Source organism: Leptonychotes weddellii, chromosome 8, assembly GCF_054177405.1.
Source record: "Leptonychotes weddellii isolate Sample4059 chromosome 8, ASM5417740v2, whole genome shotgun sequence".
Lineage (NCBI taxonomy): Eukaryota > Metazoa > Chordata > Mammalia > Carnivora > Phocidae > Leptonychotes > Leptonychotes weddellii.
In genome coordinates this window covers 115,766,316-115,781,963 of record NC_138376.1, presented here as the reverse complement: position 1 = coordinate 115,781,963, position 15,648 = coordinate 115,766,316, and the positions used below count along the sequence as shown (strand labels likewise).

Here is a 15,648-nt window from a genome sequence, read left to right as displayed (position 1 = left end):
AAAAGAAAAGTTTGTTAACTCTAAACCATGGTGCTAAAAGATGAAACAGGCTTTAGGTACACTCTTGTTCTTGATGCTTTTATTTACTTACCTATTTACTACACAGGTGACCATCCACGGCAAGATAGTATGGATTTCAGTAATGAGTGGGGTGACCCCTCTAACTGTCGATGTGGAGATAGATTGAAGCCACTAGAGCGGAGAGCTGCACGCCAGCACCAGCGATGTCTTGCACATTCATTGGTTGGGACTCCCAATTACATTGCACCTGAAGTGTTGTTACGAACAGGTAAAACATTAGTTTCATAATATCTCAATAGTCCTTTAAGCCATCTGAAACTTAAATTAGCATGTGGCTTATTTTTCAGGTTTATAGTAAAAATACTAATTTCTACAGCATAAGCTGTAGAAACTATAACTTTGTATACTATAACTTTGGTATCTTATTTTAGGCTATACACAGTTATGTGATTGGTGGAGTGTTGGTGTAATTCTTTTTGAAATGCTGGTGGGACAGCCGCCTTTCTTGGCACAAACACCATTAGAAACACAAATGAAGGTAAGATAGAATCTATACCAAAGAATTGTCACAAAGTCCTTATATCACAGACTTTTAGCAGTCCTTTACTTAGAGCATCTTAATTTGGAATTTAAGAATGAACTTGTAAGGGGGTTGCTGGCTGGCTCAGTTGATAGAACATGTGACTCTTGATCTTGGGGTCATGAGTTCGTAAGTTCGAGCCCCCATTGGGGATAGAGTTATATAAAAAAAAAAAAAAATGAACTTGTAAGGTTATAGGAAGCCACTAAAATTCCACAGGTGCATTTTACTCTGCATCATCCTGCTGTTGTCATACTATTATATTCCCCCTCACTCATTCTCATGGAAGTCTTTAGTACTATTTGCAGATTTATCCTAATTTATTTTTTGTCACCTTCTGGCTCCTGGCTTTGTTACCTTCCATGCACATTCTACCCCCAAACTACAAACAAAGTATGTATCTCCACTTGAAATTACCTCTGGCACTTAAATGAGAAGTTGCCCTTGATTTAGACCATAAACAGTCCCATTAAAACCCCTTCAGTGGTTTCCATGTGCATGGATTAAAATCCAAATTTACCCTCTTTTCCTTTGTCCATACCATTCCTCTGTCTGAAATGTCCTTCTTTCTTTCCCATCTTCCACAACCCTCCCCACTTTCTTAAACATGGTTAACTACTAAACTAACTCATTCTTAATCATCCTTTAAGTATCTGAAGTTATCTCTTCTATGATGCTTCCCCCTAAGTTGTAACTACTTCTTTATTGCATTTAATATACTATATTTAAAACTTCTGGGCCGCCTGAATGGCTCAGTTGGTTAAGTGTCCAACTCTTGATAGCAGCTCAGGTCTCGATTTCAGGCTTGTGGGTTTGAGCCCATGTTGGTCTTGTGTTGGGTGTGGAGCCTACTTAAAAATAAATAAGATAAAAATAACTTCCTTTATATTTTTTCTTTCTTTTTTTTAAGATTTTATTTATTTCAGGGGCGCCTGGGTGGCTCAGTTGTTAAGCGTCTGCCTTTGGCTCAGGTCATGATCCCAGGATCCTGGGATCGAGTCCCACATTGGGCTCTCTGCTAGGTGGGAAGCCTGCTTCTCCCTCACCTACTCCCCCTGCTTGTGTTCCCTCTCTTGTTGTCTCTTTCTGTCAAATAAATAAAATCTTAAAAAAAAAAAGATTTTATTTATTTCAGAGAGAGAGAGAGAGCGCATGAGCTGGGGGAGGGGAAGAGAGAGAGAGGAAGAAGCAGACTCCCCACTGAGCAGGGAATCCCGATGTGGGGCTCGATCCCAGGACCCTGGGATCGTGACCTGAGCCGAAGGCAGATGCCTAACCAACTGAGACACCCAGACACCCCTATTTATTTATTTTTGAGAGATAGAGCGTGTGCACGCGAGCGGGGGTAGGGGCAATGGGAGAGGGGGAGAGAGAATCCCAAGCAGACTCCGTGCTGAGCCTGGAGCACAACATGGAGCTCAGTCCCAGGACCCCGAGGTCATGACCTGAGCCAAAATCAAGAGTCGGTTGCCTAACCAGTTGAGCCACCAGGCACCCCTAGATTTCTTTTGTATAGGTCTTTTGGTAATGCATTCCCTCAGGTTTAGTTCAGATTATTTTGTCTGAAAGTGTCTTTATTTCACTTTCATTGTAATATATGTATATATGAAAATGTATATATATATATATATATATATATATATGTATATAAAAATGTGTGTGTGTGTCTGTGTGAAAAATTGAATGCTTTCTCCTTAAAATCAAGAACATGGATGGGGCACCTGGATGGCATAGTTGGTTAAGCATCTGATTCTTGGTTTCAGCTCAGGTCATGATCTTGGGATCCTGGGATCAAGCCCTGCGTCAGGCTCCACGCTCAGCATGGAGTCTGCTTGAGATTCTCTCTCCCTCCCCTCCGCCCCTCCCACTCCTGCTCTCTCTCTCTCTCTCTCTCTAAAATAAATAAATAAAATCTTTAAAAAAAATAAAAGAACAAGGCAAGGATATTTGGGGGTTTTTTTGTTTGTTTTTTGTTTTAAGATTTTACCCATTTATTAGAGAGAGAGAGAGCAAGCACAAGCAGGGGGAGCAGCAAAGAGAGGAAGAAGCAGGCTCCTTGCAGAGCAGGGAGTCCTATGCAGAGCTCAATCCCAGGACCCTGGGATCATGACCTGAGCCTAAGGTGGACACTTAACTGAGCCACCCAGGCTCCCCCTCCCTGGGATTTTCTATATAGAAAATTATGTCATGATCTCTGAATAGGGGAAGTTCTTCTTTCTTTATAATCTGTATGCCTTTTATTTCTTTTGTTGCTATATTATACTGGCTAAGACTTCCAGAACTATGCTTAATAAGACTGGTAAGAACAGATATCCTTGGGGCTTGTGCTCTCTCTGTCAAATAAATAAATAAAACCTTAAAAAAAAAAAAAGAAAGAAAAAGAAAATCCCAGGGAATTTATGAAAAAACCCATAGAACTACTAAGTGAGTTTAGCAAGGTCCTAGGATATAAGGGTAATACATACAAATCTATTGTATTTCTGTATTCAAGCAATAAATGACCAGAAACTGAAATTTAAAAGCAGTACCATTTATAGAAGCTTCCCCAAATTGAAATATGTAGGTATAAATTTAATAAAACATGAACAAGATCTGTATGCTGAAAGCTACAAACTCTAATGAAAGAAATCAAGAAAGATCTTAATAAATACAGACACATGCCATGTTGATAGATTGAAAGACTCAACATAGTAAAGCTATCACTTATCTCCAAAAACATCTGTAGATTTAATTCTGTTCTAATTTTTTTTTTTTAAGATTTTTTATTTATTTATTTGAGAGAGAGAGAATGAGAGAGAGCACATGAGAGGGGGCAGGGTCAGAGGGAAAAACAGACTCCCTGCCGAGCAGGGAGCCTGATGCAGGACTCGATCCAGGGACTCCAGGATCATGACCTGAGCCGAAGGCAGTCGCTTAACCAACTGAGCCACCCAGGCGCCCAATTCTGTTCTAATTTTTGTAGACATAGATGAGCCAATTCTAAAATGTATATGGATGGACAAAGGAATTGGAATAATGAAAACAATTTTTTAGAAGAACAGAGCGCCTGGATGGCTCAGTTAGTTAGGCAACTGCCTTCGGCTCAGGTCATGGTCCCGGGGTCCTGGGATCGAGCCCCGCGTCGGGCTCCTTGCTCGGCAGGGAGCCTGCTTCTCCCTCTCCCTCTGCCTGCTACTCCGCCTGCTTGTGCTCTCTCTGTCAAATAAATAAAAAACCTTAAAAAAAAAAAAAGAAGAAGAAGAACAAAGGGGCTGCCAGGGTGACTCAGTTAAGCGTCTGACTCTTAATCTCAGTTCAGGTCTCGATCTCAGGGTTGTGAGTTCAAGCCCCACATTGGGCTCCACGCTGGGCATGGAGCCTACTTAAAAATAAATATTTATTATTTCATATTACTTAATATTTATTTAATATTTATTTATTTATTTAAATATAAAATAAAAAGAAAGAGGAATCAACTTGATTTTGAGACTTACAGTAATCCAGACAGGGTGATACTGGCAAAAGGACACAAACGTAAATCAAGTGTCAGGAACAGGATAGAGAATGGAGAAATAGAACCACTCAAATATGACCATTTGATCTTTGACAAGGTGCAAGTGGAGAAAGAATAGTATTTCAACAAATGATATAGGAAAAATTGGTCAGCCATATACAGAAGTACTGAAACTCAATGTAAACTTCATCCTTACACAAAGATTAACTCAAAATGGATCATCAATCTAGAGATAAAACATAAAGCAATAATACTTTTAGAAGAAAACATAGGCAAAAATCTTTATGGCCTAGGGTTAGATGAAGAATACTTAGAAATGACACCAAAATCATGATCCATAAAAGAAAAAGTTGAGAAATTGGAATTTATCAAAACTTAAAACTTTCAGTATACAGAAGACACAGTCAAGGGGCACCTGGGTGGCTCAGTCAGTTGAGCGTCTGACTTGGTTTCAGCTCAGGTCATGATCCTCAGGATCATGAGATTGAGCTCTGTGTTGGGCTCCACGCTCAGCTAGGAGTCTGATGGAAATTCTTTCCCTGGCCCTCTCCCTCTGCTCTTCCCCCTGCCCCGCAGGCCCCCCCCACCCCCCTCGGCATGCATGTGCACGGTCATGCACACCCTTTCTCAAATAAATAAAGTCTTTAAAAACTAAACAAAACACAGTCAAAACAATGAAGACAGGCTACAGCTTGGGAGAAGATATTTGCAGATCACATTTCCCAGAAAGGGCTGTATCTAGACTATAAAAAGAACTTTCAAAACTCAGTAGTAACAAATATTTCTTCATTACCTACTACCTTCCTTCCCTTCCTCCCTCCCTCTCTTTCTTTCCTTCCTTCTTTCCTTCCTCCTTCCCTCTCTTCCTCATTCTGTTTTATTCAAAGCCAGAATAAATATTTCTCTTTTTTTTAAAGATTTTATTTATTCATTTGAGAGAGAGGCAGAGAGAGCACAAGCAGGGGGACAGGGAGAGGGAGAAGCAGGCCCCATGCTGAGCAGGGAGACTGATGGGCCCGATCTTGGGATCAAGACCTGGGAGCCAAAGGCAGATGCTTAACCATCTGAGCCACCCAGGCACCCCCAGAATAAATACTTATTGAGCATCTATTCATTATGTGCCGGGCAACTTGCCAGGCACTGAGAAATACAAAGACAAAACATGGTGTATAGCCTTATGGAATTTTTTCTGTGGTAGAAGGACACAGACATAAATAGGTGCCACAAAGTATTAAAGATACTATGGTAATAGTAAATACATAGAATGGGAGGCACAGTAGAAAAAGTCGTTTTTGCCATAGGTAGAAGAGCTTAACAGGGGAGCTAAAACTTAAAATAATGAGTCTTGTAATGTGAGTATAAGTTGCCTGGAGTGGAGGGAATGGAAGGAAAGGTTATTTCCCACCACTGATTCATTTATTATTAAAGGTAAGGAAGGCAAAATACCATGCGATTTCTTTTTAAAGATGCGAATAGTCTGGTAAAACTTTTTGGTATAAAACCTGGAGGAAATTTTTGTTTTTCTTATTTATCTCTTCCCTCCTAATTTCTAAAAATCCTCTTTGAAGGTTATCAACTGGCAGACATCTCTTCACATTCCACCTCAAGCTAAGCTGAGTCCTGAAGCGTCTGATCTTATTATTAAACTTTGCCGAGGACCAGAAGATCGCTTAGGCAAGAATGGGGCTGATGAAATAAAAGCTCATCCATTTTTTAAAACAATTGATTTCTCCAGTGACCTGAGACAGCAGTCGGCTTCATATATTCCTAAAATCACACACCCAACAGATACATCAAATTTTGATCCTGTTGATCCTGATAAGTTATGGAGTGATGATAATGAGGAAGAAAATGTAAACGACACTCTTAACGGATGGTATAAAAATGGAAAGCACCCTGAACATGCTTTCTATGAATTTACCTTTCGGAGGTTTTTTGATGACAATGGCTACCCATATAATTATCCAAAGCCTATTGAATATGAATATATTAATTCACAAGGCTCAGAGCAACAGTCAGATGAAGATGATCATCACACAGGCTCAGAGATCAAAAATCGTGATCTAGTATATGTTTAACACACTAGGAAATTATTGTAATGAGGATTTACAAAAAGACCTGAAACGCAGAGTTTTTTGAGGCTCCAAGAGTAAAATTATGCAAATGTGACAGAGCTATGTATGAGTGCTCTGTGTACAATATTTTATGTTCCTAAATTATGGAAAATTTTTTTAAAATGTTAATTTATTCCAGCCTTTTTAATCAGTAATTTAGAAAAAATTGTTATAAAGTAAATTATGAACTGAATATTATAGTCAGTTCTTGGTACTTAAAGTACTTAAAAAAATAGTGCTTTGTTTAAAAGGAGAAGCCTGGTATCTATTTGTACATACACTAAATAATTTTAAAAGACAAGAGTGTTTGAAACTTTTTTGAAAGACAGGTTTAGTTTTATCTTGCTTTAACCAAATATGAAATGTACCCCACATTCAAAGAGCTCTTTTTTTTTTTTTTTAAACCCCATAACCTTGTTTTTGGTGCAAATAAGCTATAGAAATAAAGCCATGATGGTGATGAGTGTTCCTAGGCTAATGATAATCTGATAATTTACATTTAGAACTGAGAAATACAGGGTTGAAATAGTATGTTCATCAGAAGAAAAAATAATGCAGATTATCTGGGGGTTTTTTTTCCCCCTCTGTGGAATATTTAATCTTCTAGCATTTATTTCTCATGAATTACTGGCTTTAAAAGAAGCAAAGCACTACTATTTTTCCTTCTATACCGGTATTTTTTAATGCTGCTTCTAGTTTTTAAAAGGGAACAAAGTTGCCATAAGTCAAAATTCACAGTACTGAATGCTAACCTTCTTCCATATTTTTACTTCTAAATTTTTTTTAAAGTTTCTACCATCCTAAGCAGAGAGATTATTTTCAGTTTCATATGAAACTTTAATTAGAAAATGTATTTGTGGGTACTCACTAGAAAATTACTTTTTCTTTGTAGTGACAGTTTTGGTTATGTCATCAGTAATGTTACACGTTTCCTCTTTCAGAACAGTGCTGTATACATGGACTGTTATGGCAAAGGAAATCTGGCTATTTGGCCATATTTTACCTATAGACAGGTTAACTGGTGAAAAAATTAATTATTATTTAATTCTTAATTAAGGTGGCCGTTAGTAATTAGAAAAAGTTACATAGTGGTCTTAGTAGAAAATTCAAATCCTCCTAACTTAATTTAAGGTTAAATAATATGTTTTTCAGCATGCCTATTATATATAATGTTTAGGTTTTAAGAACACTTGTGGTTTCATACCAAAATACATTTAGCTTCTCTTTTAGGAAGGGGAAAAGGGCTCTTTTCTGACATAAGTAAAATTTGTATTTTACTTCCTTTTCTTTAAACTCCACTGGTGGGGAATTGTTTTATCAAAATTTTATATGTCTGGATAAGAAGAGGCATAATTTTAGTGATTATCAAACTAATAGAAAAAAGCTAGTGGAAGTCACATGTGTAAGTAAAGTTAAAGGCAAAGCTGTTCCGGTTGAACTGGGACGGGCAACAAAGACTTATTAGCTTACACTTCCCACCTTTCTCTAGGTGTCCCTCTCAGAGCTCAGCTTGTAAACCATGGGTCTTTGGGGTTCATTGAGTTTTTTGAGAATCTGATGAAAGGTGGGGACTCTTTTCCCAGAAAAATACACATCAACACACACATATATAATGCCGCATGCAGTCTTAGGAATTCTGGACATGTTGAAAACTCACAAACTTGGTTAAGGACCTCTGTCCTGTAAGAACACTGATATATTAAACTAAGAACTTTGCTTTAAATTTACTGATTAGTACTCAGATTCGCACATCTTGTATAAACACTGATAATTTGTGATGGGAAAAGTCTGTACCATGTATTAAGATATCCCTAGGAATGCCTCTCTCTTGCTGGTACAGCACTAAGACATTCTAAACATACTCTTGAGGGCATTGAAATAGATGTTTGGCATGTTACAGGCTTGATAACCGAAATATTTCTGAAGGACTGCTAATCAGAGAGTTGTAAGAAAAGGCACCATAATGAGTTGGCAGTCTTCACTTCATGGAACATTTGATTAGTGCTGTAAAATCCTATGCCAAACAAAGTAGTTCAAGAATTTTTAGCTCAGTACTCAAATTTTAAGATATCCCTGTGGCTCTTTGGGTTTTCTCAGTCAGATATAGTGAAATTTCCATTTGGTTGTTTTACTTCTGGATTGTGGTGCAATGCAGTACAAAACCAACTTTGTTACATTTATGTTGTAGGAAAACTAAGGTGCTTTCTCTTCCCCCACCCTCCCCACAAAATCTGTGTTGACACTACAAATTTTGTGTTCTTTTAAAATTTCCTCTGACAACATAAGCTTTTGCTGTTTATGTAAAGCAGTTTGATATTTGCAGTTTTAACAGTTTGGATATACTTATTAGCTGTCTTATTCCCAAACATATCCAGGTTTTAGAGCACAGAATCTGGTGCTTCCTGACCAAAAAGATGAGAACAACATGAAAAAACCTATATGCTTTCAGTTGAAATAGAGTGAAAACATTGGTTATACGTGTTTTCTTTTTCAAATAATTTTCCACTTATTAAAAAACTTGCTGTCTTTCTTATACTTACCCTTTTTATGTATATCAATAGTATTTATAAAATGTGTTCTATAATTATGTAATTGTAGATACTATTATGTATTGTCCAGTGACATTCTAAGGCAGGCCCTATTGCTGTATCTTTTCTACCTTATTTGTAATAGGAACTATAGAATGTATGACTAAGAAGTCACTTTGAGATTGACTTTTTAAAAAAGTTATTACCTTCTGCTGTTGCAAAGTGCAAAACTGTGAGTGAAAATGTTTTATTCTGACTTAATAATATGTTAGAAATTAGAGAATACAGTGGGAGGAGTTTTAGATATTGCTGCTGCTGTTACCTAAGGTACTTTAGAAATTTTTCTTTAATAAACAAAAATAAACAAAATCCCTTTGGTATTTAAAGTGAAACATTTATTTAGCCTGTTTGTTTTAATCTAAAGCAAAAAATAATTTGGGTCAATATATTAGTATATTTGTAAAGCGCCTTAATATATCCCTTTGTGGAAGGCACTGTCCCACAGTTTACTTTTATATTGTATTGTATATATAAGTATTTTGTATTAAAATTGAATCAATACAACACTACAGTTTTATAAAATAATGCTTTGTTAGGAAAAGGAATTACAGCTTTGCAATATAACTAAATTGTTTTGCATACTTCTGAATGTAGTAGATATGAATAATCAGCCTGTGTTTTTAATGACTCTATTTGTATTTTCCCATTTTCTCTAGTGTAACATTTGCTGGGATAATAATAAAAAAGAAATTCAGATCTTTCAATTATGTGTGGAAAGCTGACTATCAAGGCACTTAACGTATATTGATTTTCATTTTCAAAAATATATTTTAATCTTTTTTCCTCAGAGATAATTTATGATTAAAAATTCAGTGTTTTAAAATTAAAATATATATAACTAATGATAATAGGGTTAAGGCAAACTGAGGAGAGTTAGTGTTACCCAGTAAAATGTTTTCATTTTGCCCAACATAAGTACAATAAATATTTCATGTTAAAGGCTTCCTTTAGATTAGCACAGAATTAAACCTTTCTAATTATCAGACTCATTTAGTATCATTTGAGTCTGCTTTATTTATTTATTTATTTATTTATTTTTAAAATATTTTATTTGACAGAGAGACAGCGAGAGAGGGAACACAAGCAGGGAGAGTGGGAGAGGGAGAAGCAGGCTCCCTGCTAAGCAGGGAGCCCAGTGCGGAGCTCGATCCCAGGACCCTGGGACCATGACCTGAGCTGAAGGCAGACGCTTAACGACTGAGCCACTCAGGCGCCCCTTGAGTCTGCTTTAAAATTTTAAAATATGTAGTTGCTGGCTAATCTGTTTTCGTTCATTTACAATCCTTTATCACATGACAGAGAAAATATGTATATTGATGCTCTATCTTAAATCAACTTCACATGGATGAACACATTTTTAGTTTTGTATTGCTTTTCCTTTTTCAAGCATTACCATCATTCTTAGTGTCCTTTTTCCTCTTGTTTGCACTTCCTTATAAAATTATACTTGGTCTACATGAGGCCGTTGTATAGCTGATGCAAGTTGCATTATTCCTGTGATTCATTATACTACACTGTAGACCCACATTTGGCATGCTTGTGACTCTATTTTGTTATGCCAAAACGAAACACACAAAAAAATGTATCTGCTTATGTGTGTGAAGGGTAGAGGAAAGCTGTCAAATTTATGTCTGAAACATAGGCAGTTATTGTCGTCCCTAATACCTCGTCTCTTCTGCTTCCTACTTAAGATCCAGAGATCCTAGACATACTGCCAGATTCAGAATCTGGGTGGAACTTCGACTTGTTTGCCCTGGAGAAGGGTTAAATTTCTTCTGTGGTGAAAAAGGGGTTCTCATGAGTACTTAGTTCCCAGAGTGGTTGACTAATGACATTAGCTGCTCTTGTTCCCCAGCGTCCATCCTCTAATTCTTTTGTGAATAGAGCCCCCATCCCTGTCCAAATTTTGACTGCCCTGCTAGAGCCCATGTTTCTCATATTCCCTTGTAATTAGGTGTGGCCACATGACTAAATCTTGGCCCTTGGGATGCGAGCATATGTGATATACACTTAAGGTTGATATTGCTTGCCTTCCACGTGCTCTTTCCCTCTTCCCCACAGGATGGAACATGGACAGAGTGGTGACTTTATATTGACCATGAAAACTAGGGAAACACCTTAGTGGTGGTGGATCAACAAAATGAGTAGAATGTAGTTATCTGAGGGTGCCTGAGTGGCTTAGTAAACCGTCTGACTACAGCTCAGGTCATGATCTCAGGGTCCTATGATTCAGCCCTGCTTCAGGCTCCCCACTCAGCAGGGAGTCTGCTTGTCCCTCTCCACCCCCCTCCACCCCCCTCCCACTTTATTTATTTATAAATAAATAAAATCTTAAAAAAAAAAAAAAAAGAACCTGGTTACCTGAAAGATATTGTGGTGTGGGGCTGTCTGTCCAGGCTGGACTGATGAACTGCAGAATGTTAGAAAAAAGGAAAACAAAACTGTGTGTGTGTGTATGTGTGTGTGTGTGTGCACCTGCATATAAAATCTCCCATTGGTTACTGTTGCTGAACTTGCACCCTAATTAGTATAGAATTTATATTAGTGTATAATCTGATTTGCAAAACAATTTAAGGAGGTCATTTTGTACTTTGATCATCTCCCATGCAATCAGTCATGAAACTCAGTTACTTTATCTTGTGCATTTTTCTCTAATTCATCATCTCCGGCCCCATTGTTACTACTCTGGTTGAGGCCCTCATCAGCTCTTGCCTGAATTACTGCAATAACTTTCTAACTGTACTCTTTGATTTCATTCTGGTCCTTCAAGTTTATTAGCTAAAGTAACATCCAAATGATGTACCTGAAAGATAACTGGATTCTGCTTCTACTGTGATCAAGTAAGCTCCTAATGGATTGACTTTACCCCATAGAACTATTATAAACTCTGGGGAAAATACAAAAACAGCCACCTAAAGATACTGAGTGGAACCAAGAGCAGGCAGATTCTGAATGGAAGTCAACCCTTGAAAGAGCAGAATGGCACTAGATGAGTACCTAATTTTCTTTCTTTCTTTCTTTCTTTTTTAGATTTTTATTTTTATTTTTATTTTTCGAGAGAGAGAGAGAACGCAAGCAGGGGAGTGGGAGAAGCAGGCTTCCCACCAAGCAGGGAGCCTGATGTGGGACTCGATCCCAGGACCCTGGGATCATGACCTGAGCCGAAGGCAGACGCTTAACAACTGAGCCACCCAGGCGCCCTGAGTATCTAATTTTCATGATATCTTGCCTGAGAAAGCCCCAAATCTCTAGCTGAATCATTGCCACACATCTGTGGGGAAGAATCCAGGCATCCTAAGAACAAAAGAATTAAACTGGCATTTGAGGTGCTGCCCAACAGAAAGCAAATCAAATCAAGTTCATTGCCTGCTTAACAACAAAACAAAACAAACTAAAAAACACCTCCAGAGATCTATCACAGATTTAAACCAGAGTATCTATAACATAACATATCCAATATCAAGGATACACTTCAAAATTACCTGTCATACAAAGAAATACAAAAAAATATGACCTATTCTCAAAAGAAAAAACAGTGGAGATCAACCCCAAGAGCCTATTCCAACATCTGGAATTGGCAGAGTACAATGGCTCTTAAAACTTTGCACAGTGATGGGGCGCCTGGGTGGCTCAGTTGGGTAAGTGTCTGCCTTCAGCTCAGGTCATGAGCTCAGGGTCCTGGGATTAAGTCCCACATCGGGCTCTCTGCTCAGCAGGCAGTCTGCTTCTCCCCTCTCCCTCTCCCTCTCCCTCTGTGCTCTCCCCCCCTCAAATAAATAAAATCATAAAAAAAAAACTATGCACAATGATGTAAAGAAAAATATTCTCATAACAAATGTAAAGATAGGAAATCCCAGTAGGAAAATAAAGGGTGTAAGAACCAAAAGGGAATGTCCTTTGATTGAAGACATAAACTGGCAGAATATGAGAAAACCCATGAGAGGGCCAATAAATTGCATTATTTAATTGCATGTAGAATAAAAGTATCTCTGGAAGATAATTAATGAATTTGATGTCATTGATTATCTCTGGGGATGGGAACTGGATTTCAAGGTTGGCAAGAAAGTAGACTTCTCACTATATAGCCTTTTGTATCATTTGAATTTTGAACCATATAAATATAAATACATAAAGTGGCAATAAAACCAAAATCTTTTAAGTTCAAGTGGAGGACCTGAGCGTAGACAAAGGAAACTAAGCTTTCATTGAAACGGGAGGCAAAAGCCAAAGGGCAAGTGTGAAGCAGAGGCATGTGTAAATTGGAGGGTACAAGCATTGTGATTAGGTTTAACTGCATATAAAACCCAAAACCCAATCACTGCTTAGACATACAGTATCTGGAGTTGGCAGTCCACAGCAGGTATGGCAGCTCCACAAAGTCAGCCCACACTTCGTCTGTTCAATTCTGCTACCTTCATCATATGGCTTATATCCTGTAAGTGACTGACATCAGCAGCTGGCTGCTTATTTCTATCCATCTGTTCCCTGTTCTCACCTGGTAAAAAGAGGGGATGGTGAGAAGGGGGTAAGGGAGAGTTTCAGGACCTCTCCCTTTAAGGTGTCTTCCTAAGAGTTCTTTCTATATAACACTTCCACTGGCCAGAAGTCAGATCCATGGCCACACCTAACTGCATGAGAGTCTGGAAATGTAGTCTGCATTCCAGATGGCCCAATTCCATCAAGCTTGGTTCTGTTACTGAGTAAAGAAAATGAGTATTTGGTGGCCAGATGGTAGTCTCTGCCACAGGGAGCAAGTTGAGGGAATTTCAATCTGATAGCCTCCATTTTCTCCTCTGGTGGAGACATCGTGATTTGCTGAAAGGGTGGAAATGGGTAGAAGTTGGCTTGAGGAAAGTGGTGAAAGTTTGAAATAACTGATGCGAAGCGAGTAGGAGAGAACTGAGGCGGAACATGCAGAAAAGTATATTTCAGGTGGGTTGGAAGTTACATAATTGTGGTGCATCAATCTTCATGGTGGTGTGATTTCTTTTTTTTTTTCCCGTAGTATTCAGCAGTCTGGGAGTAGCAGGACAGTGATGGAAGCTATTATTTAGGAAGAAAAGCTTAGTGAACAACGCTGGGGATCTGCCCCTGTTTGTTACTGCAAATATTGCCACATAATCTAAAAATTCAGCAGATTCTTAATCATGGTTAGAATTTTCTCATCTTATATATACTCTGTATTCTAAGAGATGGCTCAAATGTTTGAAGATGTAGGCAAGGATTGCCAGATACAATTGACCAGGTGAGTAAAATTAATAAATTGGTCCTGAAAGTCCTTTTAGATTTCTCTGATGAAACATAAATTTTTAAAATTTAAATTTAATAGATAAAACAGTAAATAATAAAAATTTACATTTTAAAAAAATGATTTAATGTATTTATTTTTTCTAGAAATATCTTTATCTTCTGTGTAATTTCAGAGGTCACTACACCTCTTACAACAGTCTCCCAATCTCTTCTTCCTCCCCTTCAAATCTTCCTACTCACAGCTGCCAAATTAATCTCCCTATTTGCTGTGTCACTTATGCTTTCATTTGAAAACTTTCATTGGCTCCTTTTTTGCCTATTGAATAAAGTTTACACCCTTTTTTGGCACCTACCTTTCTACTTCTTTTTCCGTAATATCCCTTCATGTGCCCTATCATTCTGCCAAATTAATCTGACTACTCACTAGGAAAAAATATATAATATAATAATAATAATAATTTTCTGACTCCCAGTTTGTAGAAGCTACCCTGTGAAAGAAGAAATGGCTAGTGTAGTAGTCAGGAGTGTGGTATACAAATACTGTCTCTCCTTCAGAGCAGGCTGCAGTTGCACATCCTTGTCCCTTTGAAGTCCGGCTTGGTCACATGACTTGCTCTGGCCAATGAGATGTGGGCAGAACTGGCATGTATCATATCCAGGCAGAAGTTGTGCAAGTTACTCCCCCCCCACCCTATTTTTCCCCATGGCCAAGGGTCCCAGTGCCTGTATTCACTCTGCTATGAACATATAGAGTAAATGAGAAAAAAAAGTGTTCAAAGGGGCATGAGTTTATAGCCCCTTTGGTAAACTCAGTTCTTTTTTGGTATAAGGGGGTTTATACTCATATAAAAAAAAAAATCCTGTTGTTTGAAACCTCTGATTTAGGGGCTACTACAGCTTAGCATAGTCTTCCCTAACTGGACAACTAGTGAAGAAACTGAACTAGTGAATGTAAGCCGCTCTTTTCAGGTTTTTTACTTTAAAAATGTATCATATGATCTCACTGATACGAGAAATTCTTAATCTCAGGAAACAAACTGAGGGTTGCTGGAGGGGTGGGGGGTGGGAGGGATAGTGTGGCTGGGTGATAGACATTGAGGAGGGTATGTGCTATGGTGAGCGCTGTGAATTGTGTAAGACTGTTGAATCACAGACCTGTACCTCTGAAATGAGTAATACATTATATGTTCAAAAAAAGAAGATGTAGGAAGGGTAAAATGAAGGGGGGGAAATCGGAGGGGGAGACGAACCATGAGAGACTATGGACTCTGAGAAACTGAGGGTTCTAGAGGGGAGGGGAGTGGGGGGATGGGTTAGCCTGGTGATGGGTATTAAAGAGGGCACGTCTTGAATGGAGCACTGGGTGTTATATGCAAACAATGAATCATGGAACACTACATCAAAAACTAATGATGTAATGTATGGTGATTAACATAACATAATAAAATTTTAAAAAATCAACTTCATTGAGGTATGATTTATGCACAATAAAATGCATCCATTTTATGTGTTCTCTTCAAAGAGTTTTTTAATAAATATATACATTTGTGTAGCCACTACCCTAATTGAGATATGTAACATTTCCATCACCTCAAAACCTTT

General features: G+C 38.0%; 1 protein-coding gene across 4 annotated transcripts in view; it reads left to right on the top strand.

Annotated features, from left to right (window-relative positions):
- The window catches only part of LATS1 (large tumor suppressor kinase 1), a 52,227-nt gene extending 42,727 nt beyond the window's left edge, over positions 1-9,500 (top strand). For all 4 annotated transcript variants that reach the window (XM_006735824.3, XM_031030717.2, XM_081829148.1 and 1 more), the window contains 3 exons: positions 107-289; positions 453-559; positions 5,663-9,500. In XM_006735824.3, the coding sequence (XP_006735887.1) occupies positions 107-289; positions 453-559; positions 5,663-6,172 (800 nt within the window). In that variant the 3' untranslated portion in view covers positions 6,173-9,500. The remainder of the gene's footprint in view (positions 1-106; positions 290-452; positions 560-5,662) is intronic.
- Positions 9,501-15,648: the final 6,148 nt, after the last annotated feature.